Genomic DNA, 19,710 nt, shown 5'->3' on the forward strand with positions numbered 1-19,710 from the left:
GTGGTCAGTTTGTTGAATGTGGTGAGCGGTGACGTCACAGTGTGCCTTATTTACGAACGACCACAGCTGTGACGCATTCACACCGCCGACACCGGACAACCCCAGCTTCAGGGTAGGGTCGCTCAGTGCACTGAATAAACGAACGACAAGAGAGCACACCAGTGCGTTCAGGGCGCATTTCCGAACGCACCCAAAGTGTCTGCCCAGTGCCCACCACTCATCTGTCAAATCCGCCCTCAATCCTCTTTCCAATTTATGTTTTACTCGCTGCATATAACTATTAACATCAGTGAGAGATGAGATAAATCTATAACTGTATGAAACAAACCCATTCTCAGTTGGTAACACATTGGCACAATAATCATACTAATATGGGGGGGAGAACACAACGGAGACAGCTCTTCTTTCACCTGACCATTATATCACTATGTTATTCATTCTTGTTTTTTGTTTTCCTTTTTAAAGAATCAGTACTTTTCTGTTAGTGTATAGACCATATATGTCAAACTCAAGGCCCGGGGGCCAAATCAGGCCCGTGAATGAATTATGCTATTTAATTAGTATTAGAACTGGCCCTCTGGTATATTGTACAGACCACCATAATACTACAAGTCTGACAATGCACTGCGAGTGCATTGGCACATATCGAGGGCCCGCAAGCGCAAGCATGCGTCTACTCTTCACTATTGATCAGCAGTGAAAGTATATCGCTTGTGGTCAACTTTCAGCTACCTCTCTCCCCAAAAATGGCTAAATGAAAGCTAGACTCTGAAGACAGGGTTTTCAAGTCAGGTGGGAGGCAGAGGGCAAACCTCTGGGTCTCTTCTGTGTGGAGACAGTGTGGCTGTAATGAAAGAATATTACCTAAGAAGACTATGATAAGAAATGAATGCAACTGATTTGATTTACGTTCTCATTTTACTATGAAAGCAGTGCTTGGTGAGTTCGTCTGGGATGTCCTCATGACCGCGGTGCCCGTGTGTTGAAACACAGTCCGGCCCTTGACTTGTACCAATTTCTTTATTTTGGCCCACTGTGTATTTGAGTTTGACATCCCTGGTATAGACTATAGACTATAGAGAAGGTTATACAATGTATAGCCTACAGAAAATGTTAAATTGTATTTTAATAAAATTAAAAACAATCTTGTGCACGTTATTATTATTTTGCAACGGTACATTCACTTTGAAAGCTAAAATTATCAATATTGACCACTGGCACTGACCAGAGTCAAGTAACCTCAGTAACCTAATTTAGTCCACTTCCATCATAGGGAGTGGGGACTTCCATCCATACATCAAAACCACTAAAGGCTAAAGGGTTTTAGTAGTTGTCGTCCAATGAGCACCCAGTATCCTCCTGATGTCATACGCTAAAAGATTATGACATGGGGCGGATGCTGCGTGCTCTTTGGACGATAACCCCACCATTGCTGTATTGACAACGCCACTGATTGGCTCACCCAAACGTCACTCCCACTTCTCCACCGGCGTCCAATGTGCTCGTGGCGTCTTTTCCTGGTGCGAGATGTGACCACTGACCGCATTGCTGCTGCAAACAAAGTTATCATCGCAGGAGACACATTTGAGGAGAAACACGCGGAGTTTTGCTAATGTGTTTCGCCTGAGCCGACGTTCCGCGACACTAGATGTCGTCTTGTTGAATTTTGAAGTAATTATATTATATTTGTGGGTTTCGGAGATATGCAACAACACTGAAAGCTTCCCTGTGTCCAGTCAGAATGGAGACAGAGAGCTGAGCTTCATAACTGCTTCTCCCCCAGGTTTTTTTTGTGTGGAGTCAGTGGAGCTCTCATCGACACAGAGGTGGTTATTTAGACTGTGTGTGTGTGTGTGTAACGTTACCATCACGATTCACAAAATATTCGCTTAGCTCAGTTTGACAAACTCATTATTATAAAGCCGTTGTTTCGCCGAGAGTGAGTGCTATGTTTGTTTAGTTTGCATGTTTACCAAGAATACACACGACATATTCTATAATGCATGTCGGATGCAACCGAGTTAAGCTAAATCGATCCACCATTCTGTTTAGTTAGGGATTGTTATAGTATATAGTGTTATATTTTGACAGTGGGTTAAAATAAATAACCCAAAACCACAAGTTGATTAACGCTAATATGCCCATTAGGCGTTTTGGGGCTCACGGGTCTATTGTCTCTCGCTCTCAAACTCCAAAGCTGTCGTTTGGTTATTACGCCAACATGAATGTTTCAAAAAGTGGCTACCGTGTCTTCTCTGCCAATTCCACCACCTCCTGCATCGAACTGGCGAAGAAGATTACTGAGTAAGTGATGTTTTAATTTTCATGGTATATTGTAGTTTTGAGCTTCGCTTGTATTTGAAACTTCAGGCAGATTTGGAAGACAGTCTTCCAAATCTGATAGTCTTGATCCAATCCAAGGCTATTAACTTCCCTTACGGTGTGTGTGCAATTAGCCTGTTGACCCGTCCCGAAGTGATCGGTTGTGTACTGTCCCATGCATGCGTTTGCTGATCGTGTGACAGCCACGGGGCCGAGTAGTAGTACTACCCTACCCAAGTCTGGTGACGCGAGGTTAACCCTGAATAGTCTGGATAGACTGTTGTTTACACACACACACACACACACACACACACACACACACACACACACACACACACACACACACACACACACACACACACACATCAATGCACTATTTTATATTAAAGATGTCTATGCAAGTATGCATTGCATCATTTGCATTGTTCAAACGACCACTTAGTTCTTATTCCTGCAAATTATTAGGGTAGTAGGGTTCATTTTCCACATCTTCCTAATAATCAGAATTGGGAGAAACTGCCCCTATGTTACCAACTGAGAATGGGTTTGTTTATAGTTTACACTGAGTTATACGTAACATTTATCTCATCTCTTACTGATGTTAATAGTTCTTCACAGCGATTAAAACATAAATTGGAAAGGATTGTGGACGGAGTTGACAGATGAGGGGTGGCCACTGGGGAGACACTTTATATAGAGTGAACTCTTACTCAACCACCTCATGTGCATGTCTCAGTCTAATTCAACTGAAAGTATTACATAGAGCTAATCTTGAAATGTATCCTGAGGCAGACTCACGCAGACAAGTACGATTGCTGTGCCCAGACACAAGCACACCTCACACATGTACTGGTCTTGTCCACAGAACTGTTTTGGCCACTTGTGTTTGTCAGTTGACACATTGATGTTCTAGTGTGTGTAGTACTAGTGGGTACTAGCGGACAGTCTGTTATCATGTTGTTTCTGTTTTGTTGTGCTGTTTACTTGTCGTTTCTTTGGAGGAGTGCGGGCGAGAGGACTGTACGTTGTTTTCTGTTTTGTGAAGTGTAAAAAAGTGACATTATTTGCAATGACCTTTGCCATGTGCTATTGTCCCCAATAAAATGTGTGTGTGTTGTGTAGAAGCGCATTACCGCTTACAGGAGATTGATTCACCCCTTTATAAATCTGAAAGTAATAACTTTATTTAAAAGTAGCACTATAAGGTAGCCTCATGCAACTTCCATGCCTTGAATGCTATCTGCATTACCCTTCATTGACAGCCTTTTGTAAATACATCAAAATATGCGATTAATCAATTTGTAATGGATGAAGCATTGGCCTGGACTATCAGGTGGTCTCAATCGTCAGAAAATTTCAGTAGAGCCGACTAGGACGGTACCCGCCCCCCCGAACCTCCAAATGGCATCACATTTTAGGCTCTACAGCACCGAACCGACTTTTATTCGGCTCTAAAATAAGAGTATGAATCGGCCCTTAGAGTGTTTCAATCCTCAACCACTACACTACACTCCATTTGGCGGCTCGAGCATTGATTGGCCAAATCACTGCCTCTCTCATCCAGGCTTCCAGTTATAGACGAATCCACGGAAGACGCAGCCATCACGAGGCGCATCCAGCACCAGCTATACTATAGCATCAGTCACACCCGTCCAACAGGACACCGCATCCATGGAGCAGTGCCCTGCTGGCCAGGAGCAGCCTGGTCGAGCAGGCGCTCTCTGCCTTCCCATTCATGAAACAAATGTTCTATCTTGTTTTAAACTAATTTAAACTCTAATATTTCACCGTATGGATAGCATGCGTTATCCTGTCTCTGTCAAGTTCTTGTTTCATACAAATCCACCGTTGTCATGTTAAGGAGTGGACTACTTTCTCTCAATACAGTCTGTGGATATTTAGGAAACAAAAGACTTGACGTCAAATTGATAGTTTATCGATGTTTAATACAATCATTTTCAGTTTCATGTCAACGGAGGGTATTGCAAGTTAGATGTAGATGGCATATAGCATCTAAGTTGCTTGTGGCTAACCATAAGGTACTTTAGTTGAAGGGGAGCATCATGTATATAGCTAGGTCAAATAGGCCTCAACACTGAGTCTAAGTGAACATTAATAACTCATAATCTTTCATATTGGTCAGATTCAGAGGTTTGCAAGGGGAACAATATCATCCATTTACTCTTGCTCTGCAGCCTTACTTGTAAGTCAGCCAAGCAGCAGTTGTATAAGGGAAAAATGTCCTTGCTCCCCATCATACTGTTTGGAAACAGTGGTGCAGAACATTAGGATATTGTTTTGCAATCAGACAGAACTCAGATTTATTACTGCAAAGGTGAAGATTTATGTGTATGTATAGTTGCGACCGTAGGTTGCAGATTACTATTAAAACCTGTCAGTGACTCAGTCACGCCACCATATATGGCCATCAGTCTGTCACGCCTCGTGACATGTCACGCCACCATATTTGGTCGTCAGTCCGTCGCACTTCGTGACATGCTCCATATATGGCCGTCTCCATATATGAAGATCACAACATTGACCTCATTAAACCCTGGATAGCAATACATGGAGAAGACGGGATCATCACCTAGATCTGCATATATGGAGCCGGCCAGCAACTCTACATCTGACCTCAAACACTTAGATCTCATAAAGCTGACCTGTTCTGACAGTTCTCAACAGGCCCGGAAATTAAGGCCAGGCCCTACCTGCCACCTGGGCCCTCATTAAAGCCTGTACGACACTGCTCCCGCTGCCACCCTTGGATCTCGATATATGGAGCTGACCTGTTCTGACAGTCCATACATACTGTATGTTGTTCTGAACTTCTGACCTCATCAAACCCTGTACACTCAAGACATGCTCCATATATGGCCAGGCGTCACCTCAATGACCTCATTAAGCCCTGTACACTCAAGACACTGCCCCTGCTTAGATCTCCAATTCTCCATTATTATATGGAGCTGACCTGTTCTGACATTCCGTATGCTGTGATAATACACTTGTTAGTGTATTATCACAGTAGGACTATACAAAATTATCAGTTTTAGGTGTTGTGATGTTAAGTCTGTTATTTAAAATATATATATATGTAAATATTATTGTGACACATTATTCATGAACATTTATTCACAGCAGCTATTTTGACAGGTATACACAGCTGAAGGCTAATTAACAGACCACTTTGGCTTGAATGTTATTCCACCGTTTATGGACGGTGGTCTTCTTTCTTTGTCATTTCTCTTGTTGACCACACCCAGTGACTCTTTGGAAAGCCGTGTTAGTGGGAGACCCATACATTGAGTGCTTGCACAACAGCCGATAAGAAGTTGCCATGTGATAAATTGCTGCTAGACATGATATAGGCTAGGCTAGACTAATTGTTTGTTGACAACCCCAGTGTCTCCAGGAAAGAATGTTCTGAAATGGACTGGTTAATATTTTACAGCGAGTTATGCGTTTTTAGTTTGAGCCAGCAGTGTGTGCATGTGCTTTTTCTGTTGACACACTCTTTACTGTTTTTCAGACGTTTGGGTGTGGAATTGGGAAAGTCAGTCGTTTTTCAAGAGTCAAATAGAGGTACAGTATGGTTAGGCATTATGGTGAAAGCCCCCTCCCATTTCAGATTGAATATCTATTTCAATTTAGGAATTATGCTTTCATGCAATTCATAATTATTAGAACCTCAATCATTATTTGCATTGCTCCTAATTTATCTGTCTTTTGCCCTTACCAGAGACGAGAGTGGATGTGAAAGAATCTGTACGTGGTCAAGACATCTTTATCATTCAGACCATTCCAAGGTTGTTATCCATATCTTTTCTTTTCTATCACTTTACAGATTTGTGTAACCAAAATGTGCCTGTATAACATTTCTGTATCAATGAGAATTGTGGCAAAATTGCTTAGGGTTAGTGTTGAAATTCCAGGCAGGAGTTTAACTTACTTAACCATCTGTTTCAGTTGGCAGGCATACAAACAAGTTGCTTCTAAATCATTGATAAAATAATATTTTGTGGTAAAAATCATGTTGAGTTGTCGGACTAAAGGCCTATTCATAGTCTGGATTGTTGGTGGTGAGGTGACCACCGCTCCGGTGGTGAGGTGACCACCGGAGCTGAAATAACGTTGAGCGGTGGTGAGTAAAAACGGAGAGAAGGGCTCGAGCGGTGGCGGTGGTTTGCTCTTCACTGCGGCTCGTGACGCCATGTTGTAGTTCGGTGGTCACCTAACCACCGAAAATCCAGACTATGTATGAGCCTTGACCCATACTGACAGTGCTATCGACTGGCAGTACCATGTAAAGTGAGACAGAGTATGATCCTGCTGGCCAGTGACCCCTGGCTTTGTTGGCGGTCTTGTTTCACTAACCACTCAAGTGCAAAAGGGATGCATGTGCTATGTGTATAAGTAAACAGTCAAGATTATATTTAATCATAACCTTTGTTATAATCTATTGATTGAAGTATTTATTAACAGTTTGCAGAATTACAGTACATTTCAAGCACAACTCAATACAAAAACTGTTAACTGGACGACACCATAAAGCATTGCACTTGTTTACAATGGGGTCCACCATTTTCAATTCAACAGAACATTTAGAGACGTACAAATTAGGGGTGTGCTGTAATATCGATGTTGCACTATATATCGATACGTCTTCCCGCGATAAATAATCTATCGATTATTAAAATATCAATTTTATTAAAATAAAATAAAAGTTTAGAAAAGGAGGACATGACAGCTAAAATAAAGCAGATCCCACTCTCAGATTCCACAGCAACCAGAAGTACTGAATTACTCGATGGTGATTTGTCCAAACAGCTTTGTGGGAATACAAAATGCAGAATGCATTTCCCCAGCAGTGGACAAGTCCACTGACACCAGTGCATAGACTGTAAATAAATATGGACAAAGCGTTCTCCGGGTCTGATATGGACGTAAAATTAAGCCTGTCAGTCCTTGAATTGTAAATCGCCATCTTTCTAGATCCGTTTGGGCCCAGCTGAGCCATTGGCTGGCCCAGACAACGAGGCGGGACTTCCCCCCCCCCCCCCCTTCTTCTTCGTTGGTTTTTATTTTGACTCGAGTGGGTGGGGGATCCCATTCATAGACTGTAACGGTAGCCACGCCCCTCAGAACATACGCGACTTTATGGTAATTTCTTTAATAAATGGGACTATAACTTTCCAAAAAGAATATTATGACATTAGAAATGAGACTTTAAACTAGTGACTGGAAGCAGAAAGTATTCATGACCATGTTTATTAAGGTAATACAGTCTATGTGAAGTTAGGCCCAAATACATGGATCTCTATGGAGCTTGGGGTTTTTTGAGCCCAATGACAGCGCCACAACAGGCCATTATATGAATTTTCAGGAAATCCCGATTTCCTTAGTGGCTTCACAAAATATCTGTCTGACTGCCCCCCTGCACCAGTGATAATGGTCAATTGGTGGCGTTTGTGAGGTATTATGAAATATGATGATACCAGTGATAATGGTCAGTTGGTGGTGTTTGAGGCATGATGATACCGGTGATAATGGTCAGTTGGTGGTGTTTGTGAGGTATTATGATGAGGGTATGAGGCAAAGGTGGAGTTTATTGAGTATTCATTTAGTGTTTGAGTGGTGCAACCACTCCTGTAGTGTAGACAGCTATGCGTGTGTCCCTCCCTGTGTCCGAGCACGAAAATAACGTTTTTTCAGTTCCAAGTATTTTGTAGTTGCAGATATCGTGATATATCGTTGATGAAATTTCATACAATATATCGATATATCGCAATATATCGATTATCGTTATTGAGGGCCTAATATCGCGATATATATAGTATCGTGAGGTACCCATATCGTCCCACCCCTAGTACAAATACATTTAAAACATTGAAACCTACTGTTTAACTATAAAGAATCACAGATTGCAATTACTAGCAGTTGTTTTCATATATATATATATATATATATATATATATATATATATATATATCTGCCTAGTGATGGGTTTAATTATGGATCCCTCTTTGGTGATAAGTTTAGGATGGGGATTTTCAGCAAGTTGGGGCCGATTCATACTCCTGTTTTATGCTCCTGTCCAGCTGTAGTGCTGAAATGATTTCGGCTCGTCAGAATTTTTCAGTAGCACCGAAGAGCCGACTTTAGGACGGTACCCGCCCCCCCGAACCTCAAATTACGTCACATTGTAGGCTTTACAGCGACAAACCGACTTTTATTCGGCTCTAAAAGAGGAGTATGAATCGGCCCTTAGTCTTCTTAGGCAATTGACCTCAGTCAGTAGAACCATATGGCTCACATGATCCATACACGAAGCCCAATAATTTGTCACATAACAGCTAGCCCACAATTACTAAGTAGAAAAACCTAATTGTATTGGAACCGGTTTTCTTTTGAGGGGACCAGCAGTGTAGATCCGTCATTTCACATGATGTACCATACAGTGTGTGTGTGTTCTTATTTCGCTTTCAGAGATGTGAACACGGCTATCATGGAGCTGCTTGTTATGGCGTATGCCCTCAAGACCAACTGTGCAAAGAACATCATTGGGGTCATCCCATACTTCCCCTACAGCAAGCAGTGCAAGATGAGAAAGAGGGGCTCTGTTGTTTGCAAGCTGCTAGCATCAATGTTGGCCAAAGCTGGTACTATTACTCTACTACTGAATATATTGTATGTTCCAAGTGCATTGTTACTCCAAGCAGAATGGCCATGTTATGAGCGAAATCATGTGTAAAGTAAAATACTCAACTTTGATTTCTTAGCATACAGTTTACAATTTAGTAATTTAGCAGACGCTCTTAATCCAGAGCGTAGGGTAACACATTGGTAATACATCAAATTCATAGAAATAGTCATCAGTAGAATGTCTGTACAAATAAACGGAGTATACACTATAGCAGGGGTAGGCAACCTCAGGCATGGGTGCCAACATTGGCACAGGGGAGGGTGATCACTGGCACACTGACATAAGTGTGAGAGAGGACATTTATTTTATAATATTAAAGTGTCCTCACATCAGTGTGCAAATCACATCCTGCACATAATTCTACATTCATTCAAAATGACTTGAGAGGGAGATAAGTGGGTACTTATTCCTCTATTAGGTCTACTCATCAGTAGGCCTAAAGTGGCCTAATGTTAAGACAATATTTCAAAAAGAAGAACAAATAAGGTTGTCAATATGGGAATCAAAATCTGTTGGATATATTTGTGTATTGATGTGGTGTCATAATAAAATGTAATGTTGATATGGCACACTGACTATCAAGAAGAAAAAAAAAGCATGGCACTTCATGTGAAAACTTTGCTGACCCCTGCACTATAGAGTGCTATGTTTACATAATATGCTATCTAAAATAGCCTTTGCAATATGCCTGTAAGGTCGTCAAGACTAGTGCAAGTGCTGCGGGCTAAAATGAGTATGTGGAAGATTGGGAGTGAGTACAGTTCTGATTGCAATGGGCATACAAAACAAAACACAGATTGACTAAGCAATATTCCCTGAACCCAGTTGTTAGAATTCCTCCTCAGTCCTCACATGTTAATATGTATGGGATTTGCCATGTGTAATTGTGTATACTTGGACTCGGGTGTCCGGTTTACTAGTACATTTCTGTCATGATTTATAACTGAGTCATTTGGAATGTTGTTCGGGAGGGTACTGGTGATACAGTTAAGGCATTAATTGTTGCTTGACCACCCTAGTGGTCCCTCGTGAGTCTAACCAAGGGGTGGTGGGTGAGAATTCAGCTGAGACGCACACATAGAGAACATGACAACACCATGCAGCATTGCACGACACATTCTAGTTTATTACAAACAGAGGAATATACAGTATATACAGTAAATGGACAATGGATGGATACATGATGTGCCTACAAGATAGGAACAGGGCATACATCTCATGTATTTGTGCACAGACATTCAGTCTGATAAAGTAGTTGATGGTCATTGTATCATGTATATCAATATGTTTTTGCAGAGGATTGTTTCACACTGGGTCAAGCAGATAAGGTCTTAAATCATGACAACTTCTACCAGTGTACATGGAATGCTGTGTTTTCTGTATTGGTAACAATCTTTTTCTTGTATTCCTTGTACCAGGGTTAACTCACCTAATCACCATGGATCTCCACCAAAAAGAGATCCAGGGTTTCTTCAGCTTCCCTGTCGACAATTTGAGGGCCTCCCCCTTCCTCATTCAGTACATCCAAGAAGAGGTAAGACTCTAGATTGCATTACATACACAGCTGTTTCAGAAAGACTTCCATGAACCATTGAAAAGGTACAGAAATGTGGGCTAATACCTTTTTTCTTATGCAGCCACAGAAAACTGCAGTGTGGTATGTTGTGTGTGTGTGTGTGTATATATATATATACACACACATATATAAAAACCAACGAATATATCACACCAGGGCAGGAATTTCAAGGCGTCTATGGCCGTCGTTACCCCTCTCTTTTGCCGTGTGCCCCTCAAAGTTATATGCCCAGACGGCCACAGTGGCCTTTGTGCCCCGACCGGCACCCACAGCAGTTCATTTAACCGTTTTCCTCTGCACAATTTCCCAGTCATTACGGTAACCAATGTTCCCCAAACATCCCGTGCAGAACAAATCTGTGTAGCGCACATGAACACCAGAGATATATTTGTGTATTGTAGTTGTTACCCCCGCTGGTCGTCATGACGCACACACACACACACACACACACACACACACACACACACACACACACACATGTCACAGCGGCCAGCCACGCTGCTATTATTCCATAACAAACATGAAGGGAGATGATGGCTGACGAGATTCAGAGCGGGGTAATACTAAAGTAACGGGCCCTTCACTGTTATAAACGCAGGTTTCATGTTGTTTTACACGGTTGAACAATTGAGCTTGTCGGTGCAAACGTATAGTCTTCTACCTCTTTCCTCTTGTGCAGTCCTCCTGCTGCGTGTCGTCTTGTTTTATTGTTCCAAATAAAGTATTCCATCTGAAAAGTCCTTAATTCAGCAACAGCTTTCAACAACAACATAAGACGCTAACTGAAGTTGTGATCATGTTAAAAAAAAGAGACTGGGTCCCCAATACATGTTACATACAGTACATTTACAATATTTTACAACAGTAGCTACTTATATTTTGTTATTTAAAGCTGTGATTATTTATTTAAGCAGTACTGTTCTGAACTAATGTTCGCCCCTCAAAAAGTTGACCATACTAAAGGCCAAGTGGCCTTGCCCCTAAAAGAATGAAATTCCTGTATCACACAGATACTTAATATGTTTATTTGGACGGGACATCACATATTAATGAACACTACACTACACATAACAATGCAATGTAAATATGTCAGATTTAGCAAGGATGCTAATTTCCATATGTAGTCCCCAAACAGCAAACGGGCAACAAAACAAAACGAGCAGAAACATCACCAAGAGGGTACAAACCAGAGAGAAAAAACAACAGTAAAAAGACCAAGTAATCAAATGACCTCAAATACAATATAGAAAATGCAAGACACTCAAGAAAACCTATATTTTAGCCTAGCTACAAAGAATAATAACAGGTTGTTCTTGTAATGATTATATGTAGTCTGGTTCAAAGTTGAAAAATGATTTCAAATGATTTTCTTTTCCCTCATCTCCCAGATCCCAGACTACAGGAATGCCATAATTGTTGCAAAATCCCCGGCAGCTGCCAAGAGGTAACAGCAAAACTGGGACATGCAGGACCTGCAATTATTCTAGTCCTACATTATGTGTCACAGTAGTGGATCTCATACTGTATGTCAGGGATGGGCAACTTTGAAGATGGAGAGGGCCACTATAGTTCCACACTCACTCCAGAGGGCCACATTGCATATACGTATACTGTGGTGGAAAAAATACCAGATCTACAAGCTCAAAACGTGTATGTAGCATTGCGACGTGTTTGAGCTTGTAGATCTGCAATTTTTGATATTTGAATTGAAATCCAGAATTATAATTGTTTTGCTATTTTTGAATTGGAATCCTGAAAAGTATTTTTATTTATTTAATATCAGATGGATTTAGTTATACCGGTACTTATGTTAACTTTATGAACGTAAATGCAATTTACGGGCTGCATTAAGTGAAGGTGAGGCCGCATGTGGCCCCTTGGGGCCCCTGTCGTCCTGGGGAGGCCAGTTGCCCATGCATGCCCATTGCATTGTTAATGTGATCATGAAGGACATTATGTGTCTGAATTGTGGTCATTGTCATGTTTGTTATTTCTATGTGTGTACTAGTACTACCCTTAATTGGCATCTATTCTGCATAAATATGATATTGGGAATTCTGATAATGGTTATAATAATTGTTGCTGATTGCAAAAAGATGCTGATATACTGTCATTTTTATCAATTAAAAAAATAGGTGTCTCACTAAACCATGTTGTGCAGTAGTACACACACATAATGGTTGTTGATCCGGTTGATGATTTGGCGATCCATATCAGTGGATAATAAACAAACATTAGCAGGGTGTCCCTACTAGTAAATACTCATGTATGCATTTAAGTTTGTGTTACAGCAAACTGTGTTATCAGTTTTTACAACTAAGCTTTGCTTGTGTGTTTTTGTGCTCAATGTGTCAACATAATATATTATGTATATTGTATTTTAATATGGTATTTATCTGTTGGATGCCTGTGTGTTTCAGAGCCCAGTCTTTTGCTGAGAGGCTGAGACTAGGGCTGGCTGTGATGCATGGTGAAGCCCAGTGTTCCGAGTCAGACATGGCAGACGGTAGACATTCACCCCCTGCAGCTCGGACCAGCTCTTCAGGACACCCTGGCCTAGAGCTGCCATGTAAGATAAGCTCGCTCGCTCGCTCACTCAGTCTCACACACACACGCACGCACGCACACACAGGCAGTATGTTGCTCACTTCTCCATTTTCACAATATTCTCTTTTCCATTTTGTGAAGTGCTTGTATACAGGAATACCCTGCTTGCATGTTTTTATTTTTTATTTTCATGACCCATGGGTGTTGCTATATCCTAACCCATTTTAGTTTTCCCCCCACCAAACCTGTTCTTCCACACTGTCTTTGTTCTGTCTTACTTCATTCTTTGAGAAAGAAGAACTTTGTGTTCTTACTGTCTTACTGTACTAAGACTAAGTGCTCTTATCCTGCCTCTAAATATAATCAGTTATGATTTCCCTGCTTGTGATGACTCATATTGTCATTGTGCTAATGAATCGAAGATCATGTTTTTGTTATTTCATTTAAAATGTCAAATGTTACAAATTTACCTTCGGTTTCTTAGCGCAAGTTCACATAACGGCCTCAGCCCGTTGACCTTGTTCCTGATGGTCAGCCAGCAAATTACCCATTCGGTAAAAATTAGTTTGACCGAATGGGTACTTTTTTGCACACACACACACACAAACATGCATGCATCATTTCTGTATCCTCTCTAGACTCAGACTGGATCAGAAACCTCCAAAGCGATTTCATCCCACTAGAATAAATTAATATATTAAGAAATTTTGTTTAAATTTTTTTATTCTAATTATAAATTTGATTCCTGTTCTCTCCATCTCCAAGCTGAATATCCACATTCTTCTACTTGCTACTGCTTCCCCCGTACTGAGTTGGGAGGTTGTTTGTTGATCTCTGAATGTACAGCTTCTCTAAAATGAAACTTGAGATTCCTGAATTATAACTTCATCCTCCCTGCATCTGTCTGCCTTGACAAATTCATAACTTGCATGTGCTTTATTTAAATCCCCTGTGACTTTTAGATGTGGCTCTAGCTGTCTAGGGTCTGTGTGTATGGAACTAATCTCGCAAGCTGATCAGTGTCAAATCTTTGTGCACATTGACAGTAGGCCACAGAAGAACCTCCACTAACCTTTTCCACACTGCTAAATACCTTTTGAATACATTTTATTTATATGGAATTCAATAGGGCTCTGATCAAGCTGAAACCTTGCCCAATCTTTTCTGACGTCACAGACTGGCCACACGAAGTCCGAGTTACACATTTGAGCCACACAGTTCCCATGTGGAACTGTGGTCCATACAAATTGACCCATAGTTGAGTTATATTTTATGCTGTAAATATTATTCAGATTATTATCTGTTAAAAGTAAAACCCAGTGATCCTGCTTTGTGTGATTCTTTCCTGGGTAATTATCTAACCGCTCTACTAATTAATTCTATCTACTGTTAATGCAGGCAGCAGGCATCAGGTTGCCTTCCCTGGCATAGAACTCCCAAGTATGACCGTAACGCTGCCTCTCTTCCCTTTTTGTGTGATATTTTATGATTAACGGCATGCAATGATTCAGCCACTGAGGGCTTCTAGGTCATTTCAACTATGGACACAGAGGAAGGAAAGTTCTTAAACCAAACTAATCATAAGGAAAATGCTATGATTTGGATTATGTATTATTTCAGGTCATGTTAATGTAGACTTCTGTGATGTGTGTGTGTGTGTGTGTGTGTGTGTGTGTGTGTGTGTGTGTGTGTGTGTGTGTATATTTGAAAACAACATACCGGTAGACAAAGTACATGGCAGGTTTGGTTAGTGACACAGGAGATGCATATTATTTATTTGCTCAAGAAATTAAGCTTAGCTGTGTGATTGGGCGATTTAATGTATACGTACCGTTACCCCCCCCCCCCCCCCCCCCCTTAATTTCCAATGCTAGGAATTGTTCAAGAGTGTATGTATGGCCAAAGGTTGTGCCAACTTGCTGGCAAGGCTAATTGAAAAGGCATACATTTTTTTGAAAATGAAATGGGCTTCATGCTGTGTATCCATGTGAATCACTGGAAGCTCTCAGTATCCAATGCTCTTATTTGAACTGATTGGAACATACTCTTTGGAATTACTCAATACTGATCTGAATAATGTACATTCAAATGTATTATCAAATTGTGGTTCACATTTAGTGATCAAAGGGCTGGATGTCCCAAAGTATGTGAAGGAAAGATGTAATTTGGTACATTTACTAATTGTGAACTACAGGTTACAACTACAAGTCACAAATTGCAGAATGTCTGCAAAATCTGGATGTTCTGCAAGTGACATGGAAATTGTTTCCTTTTTTTTTTTTTTTTGTGTTGCATTGAAATGAATATGAGCTGATCTGCGTGACACGGTTTTACTTTTGTTCTGTCATTTGCACCCTGTTGCTTGATCGTTTACCTTGAGTTCTGGGCTGAAAGCTCTGGCTCGGCACCAATATGATTCTTGTTCATTTTAAATATCTGTTGGCTTATGCGAGATGCGAGTTCCCATATCTCTTTGAGTCCTGACCCCTGCTGCTTTTTGCAACCAGAGACCGGAATTCACCCCACCAATGGCCTTGAAAGAGTTACATGTGCAGGGCTGTGATTTGTGTGTGTGTGTGTGTGTGTGTAATGTGTATTGCACTTGGGAACAGATCCTGAAACTGACTTGGAAGAGGGTTTTACAGCATGACAGGTGTGTGATGTGATGTGTTGCGGTCTCTGCAATTGAAATACGGTGGTTTGTAGATAAGGGTTTGCAGTGCACGTGCTACAGCAGATCTTAAACGATGCTGGGTTGAAAAAAAGTAAGTAACTGGGAAACTACACACTTTATGGTTCAGAGCAGGCCACATCACAGAAGACCTGACGAATGCCCCACTGGCACAACACATAATTATTACTATGTTACCATGTAATTAAGTGTGTGGGTTCCCTGCTTCTTACTTTGAATGGATTTTAAACCATATCCTCTTCAGTAGCCTCACATTTTTCTTTTCAACCTGAAAAGTGTGTGGTTTAATTGGATGCCTGTTGACTTGAAGTGGTACTGTTTTTGCATGATTATGGTAGGCTTTTAATACCAATCCCTTCTCAACTAATCTACTTCCTCCTTTTTGTTTAGTCTGCATATATTTTATACTGACTGAAAGTAATGGTCCTTTGTCTTGCAGTGATGATGGCCAAAGAGAAACCACCTATTACTGTGGTGGGGGATGTAGGAGGAAGGATTGCCATCATTGTTGTAAGACCTCTTCTACACATTTTTGCGGCGCGCCAGCCCCTCCTATATTTAGCTACTGTACAGTGTAGATTTTTGTCCAAAGACAAACATTAATAATTTACGTCATGTGTCCGAGCAAACCAGTATTTTGGTCCTACACAAAGATTACTTTATTTTAATTTTTTACAATTTACAAAAAATACATGGGTACAGAGGAACGCAAAAAGCCCTGAGAGCTTGTTTCTATTGTGGTCCTGTGTATTCAATTTATCAAGACATAAAGACGATATGACATACAATAAGTTATGGCATGACTTTGATTATTGGGACATCCTTAAAGTCATAACTAACCCTTGTCTTTGTTGCTGCTCTTTTAGGATGACATAATTGACGACGTGCAGGACTTTGTTGCAACAGCAGAGATCCTGAAGGAGAGAGGAGCCTATAAGATCTACGTCATGGCCACACATGGCCTGCTGTCTGGAGAGGCGCCACGACTTATAGAGGAGTCTGCTATTGATGAGGTAAACCATTCAAATCACTTATAGAGGAGTCTGCTATTGATGAGGTAAACCATTCAGATCAGGGCAGAGGTGACTTATAGAGGACTTATAGAGGAGTCTGCTATTGATGAGGTAAACCATTCAGATCACTTATAGAGGAGTCTGCTATTGATGAGGTAAACCATTCAGATCACGACTTATAGAGGAGTCTGCTATTGATGAGGTAAACCATTCAGATCAGGGCTCAGGGCAGAGGTGCTGTCAGGAGTTAAAAAGTGCTGGCACTTTTTTGATTTTAACTGTTTTAACTGTTAACTGTTTATCGTGTAGCTCCGAACAAAATGGATGAGTTCTCCTCAGAATTTAATTAACCATCTATAAGCACTAAGTAGCTCTGGTAGACCAGATTGTAAAAAAGTAATTTTCAGACTTTCTATTTAAGGAACTCGTGAAGGATAGAAGAACTACCGGTACATGAAACATTGCATTGCATAAACATCTAGTAATAATGTAGCCTGAGAGGCATACCATTTCGGTAAAGCCTGATGACGCGAGGTTAGTAATAAGGAAGTCAGAATAAATAATGAACATATTAGATAATATACTTTATATATACATAGAGCTCTTCACAGGTTCAAAATGACGGACCCCAGAAATTGGCTATGAAATCTGAGTGGAGCCGATATTAAAAAACAGATCAACCTTGGCACCCATTATTTAATGGAATGGCATATCGTATGTTCATCTCGATGAATAAGTAAAGTTATCCATGATCACACCATTGATTCCACCGAGGCTTGATGTGCTTTGTGCGTGCTCTCTCAACTGTCACTTTAACTGACGGGAAATAACTTTGTTCCCCATATCTGGTCATGATTTGTCATGTATTTGTTTGTCTGACACCTTGATCGAGTTGAGAGGGCAACTGCACATAGTCTATAGCCTGAATGGGCTTTGCGGCAGCCAATACACTACAACAATTTACTTTACTTTATTTGTTTATTTTGACAGGACAGAGCATATTCATGAACATTACAAATATATGCAAATAAATACACCGGAATTAGCAAAGATGCAAAATGTAATCCGCAGTCAACACGAAAATGCTCAATTTTTTTTTGCTAGACCAGAGCCAGTCGGGGAAAATAAATGTATAAATAGACCAGTCATCCCCCAATAGTGCGGGGACATTCATACTCTTCTGACCGCTATGCTCAGTGTATGAAAACGATAAAGAGTATTTAGAACCAAATGTCAGCATAAAGGATTTTTTGCGGTGTGGCACCGAAGGGGTTACATGTTAAGAACAGTGTTTGTCTCCATGCACTAAGTCCCCAACCCACCCCTCCCCCTCCCAAAAAAAGGGCATTAGACCCCATCTTGTTTTCAGTGTTATGGTTTTCGATTTGCTTCAAACGATCCACAGAATAGGAGACACAGCGCGACATTGTAATATTATTATTTTAAATACCCGCCATGATTTAACTCTTATTCATCGATTTAATCTCGTAAAAGTCATAATTGGGAAAGACATTTTAGGGGAAACTAAACAAATCTGGTTCCAAATCAGTCACCAGTCCTATTGCGCCCCCAGGTGGTGGTGACCAACACTGTTCCTCATGAGGTGCAGAAATTGCAGTGTCCAAAGATCAAGACTGTGGACGTCAGTATGATCCTGGCCGAGGCAATCCGTCGCATCCACAATGGAGAATCTATGGCCTACCTGTTCCGCAACATCACCACAGATGACTGATACTCACACATTCCTGTATACACTAAACGTAAAAAGCACATCCTAAAGGACCAAGAATCCACAGCATAACAGTTATTTCTTCTTCATGTTGTTTTAGTGCGTTTCATTGTACAACACAGTGACAGAAATAGCATTTACTTTCTGCTAACACGTTAGAGTTGTCAGTGAGAATGTTGCGTTCTTATGCTATGAAGGAAGATGATAACATGAGGACAATAATTTTATAATTATTATTGGTCATGATGACGGTACGAACTCTCCCACTTCATTGATATGTCCATCTCATCTGCCACGTGATGTATTGTCAGAATTAATCAATCCGCATAATAAAACTGCATCTTGGATGAATAAGGTTCTGTCTTAATTTGAACATTATGCATTTTAACAATGGCACTCTGACCTGCAAATTTAGTTTGTAGATGCAGTGCAAGTGTGAAGTCTAAGCTTAACCTGTAGTGTGGGTGGATTAATAGCACAAGTTTGAAGTCAAAGCTTAACCTGTAGTGTGGGTGGATTAATGGCACAGTCCTGAAACTTTAAACAACTTTCAGTACCAGTTTCAGTAACTGATTAGGCCTCTTGTTTGAAAGGCATGGGAGAGCATGCCGTCTCTAAACTGTTACCGTACTTTCATAGCCACCTGAGTTGTGCAGGTCCATTCTGTATAGTGACCATTATGGCTGTGCCAGGTTATAACATCTCTGCTTCAATCAATGTAAGTCATAAATCTGATTATACGCAAAAGGTTGTAAAACCCCTGCAAATGTCATATATTGTATATATAAATGTAAACATGATTTAGAAAAGGAAATGTGTAAGGCATAATGTCTGCCTAGGTGGTCATTGTCGGGAGATAATTCACTGAGGTTTTTCAGGAGCGCAGAGGTGGTTAATCACCCTGAAGGTGAATTATATCCAGACAATGACCACCTAGGTAGACATCCCGCTTATTACATGGTTACTTAATACATAAATTAATAAAATTGACCCACAACAAAACGAGATATTTATTTGCTTGCGGTAATTCCATAAAGGCTCATTCATAGTCTGGATTTTCGGTGGTGAGGTGACCACACTAAAAAAAAAACAGAAGGGCTGGAGCGGTGGCAGTGGTTTGCTCTTCAC

At 40.7% G+C, this 19,710-nt stretch overlaps 1 protein-coding gene across 5 annotated transcripts; it reads left to right on the plus strand.

Annotated features, from left to right (window-relative positions):
- The first annotated feature begins 1,529 nt into the window (after positions 1–1,529).
- Positions 1,530–18,936, plus strand: LOC310858967 (phosphoribosyl pyrophosphate synthase-associated protein 1-like). Of its 5 annotated transcripts, none has more exons than XM_083765298.1 (11): positions 1,530–1,671; positions 2,198–2,304; positions 5,852–5,904; positions 6,062–6,128; positions 8,809–8,981; positions 10,444–10,559; positions 11,990–12,045; positions 13,022–13,170; positions 16,280–16,350; positions 16,707–16,853; positions 18,427–18,936. In XM_083765298.1, exons 2-11 carry the CDS (start codon positions 2,222–2,224, stop codon positions 18,583–18,585), a joined length of 1,074 nt encoding a protein of 357 aa, XP_083621424.1. In that variant the 5' UTR covers positions 1,530–1,671; positions 2,198–2,221; the 3' UTR covers positions 18,586–18,936. The 5 variants fall into 5 exon arrangements, with proteins under 5 accessions (XP_083621424.1, XP_083621426.1, XP_083621422.1 ...); XM_083765300.1 differs by having other exon boundaries at positions 1,569–1,671; positions 2,149–2,304; XM_083765297.1 differs by lacking the exon at positions 1,530–1,671 and adding an exon at positions 1,687–1,826.
- The last annotated feature ends 774 nt before the right edge of the window (positions 18,937–19,710 follow it).

The sequence above is a fragment of the Protomyctophum parallelum genome, assembly GCF_964188405.1.
Source record: "Protomyctophum parallelum genome assembly, chromosome: 5".
NCBI lineage: Eukaryota > Metazoa > Chordata > Actinopteri > Myctophiformes > Myctophidae > Protomyctophum > Protomyctophum parallelum.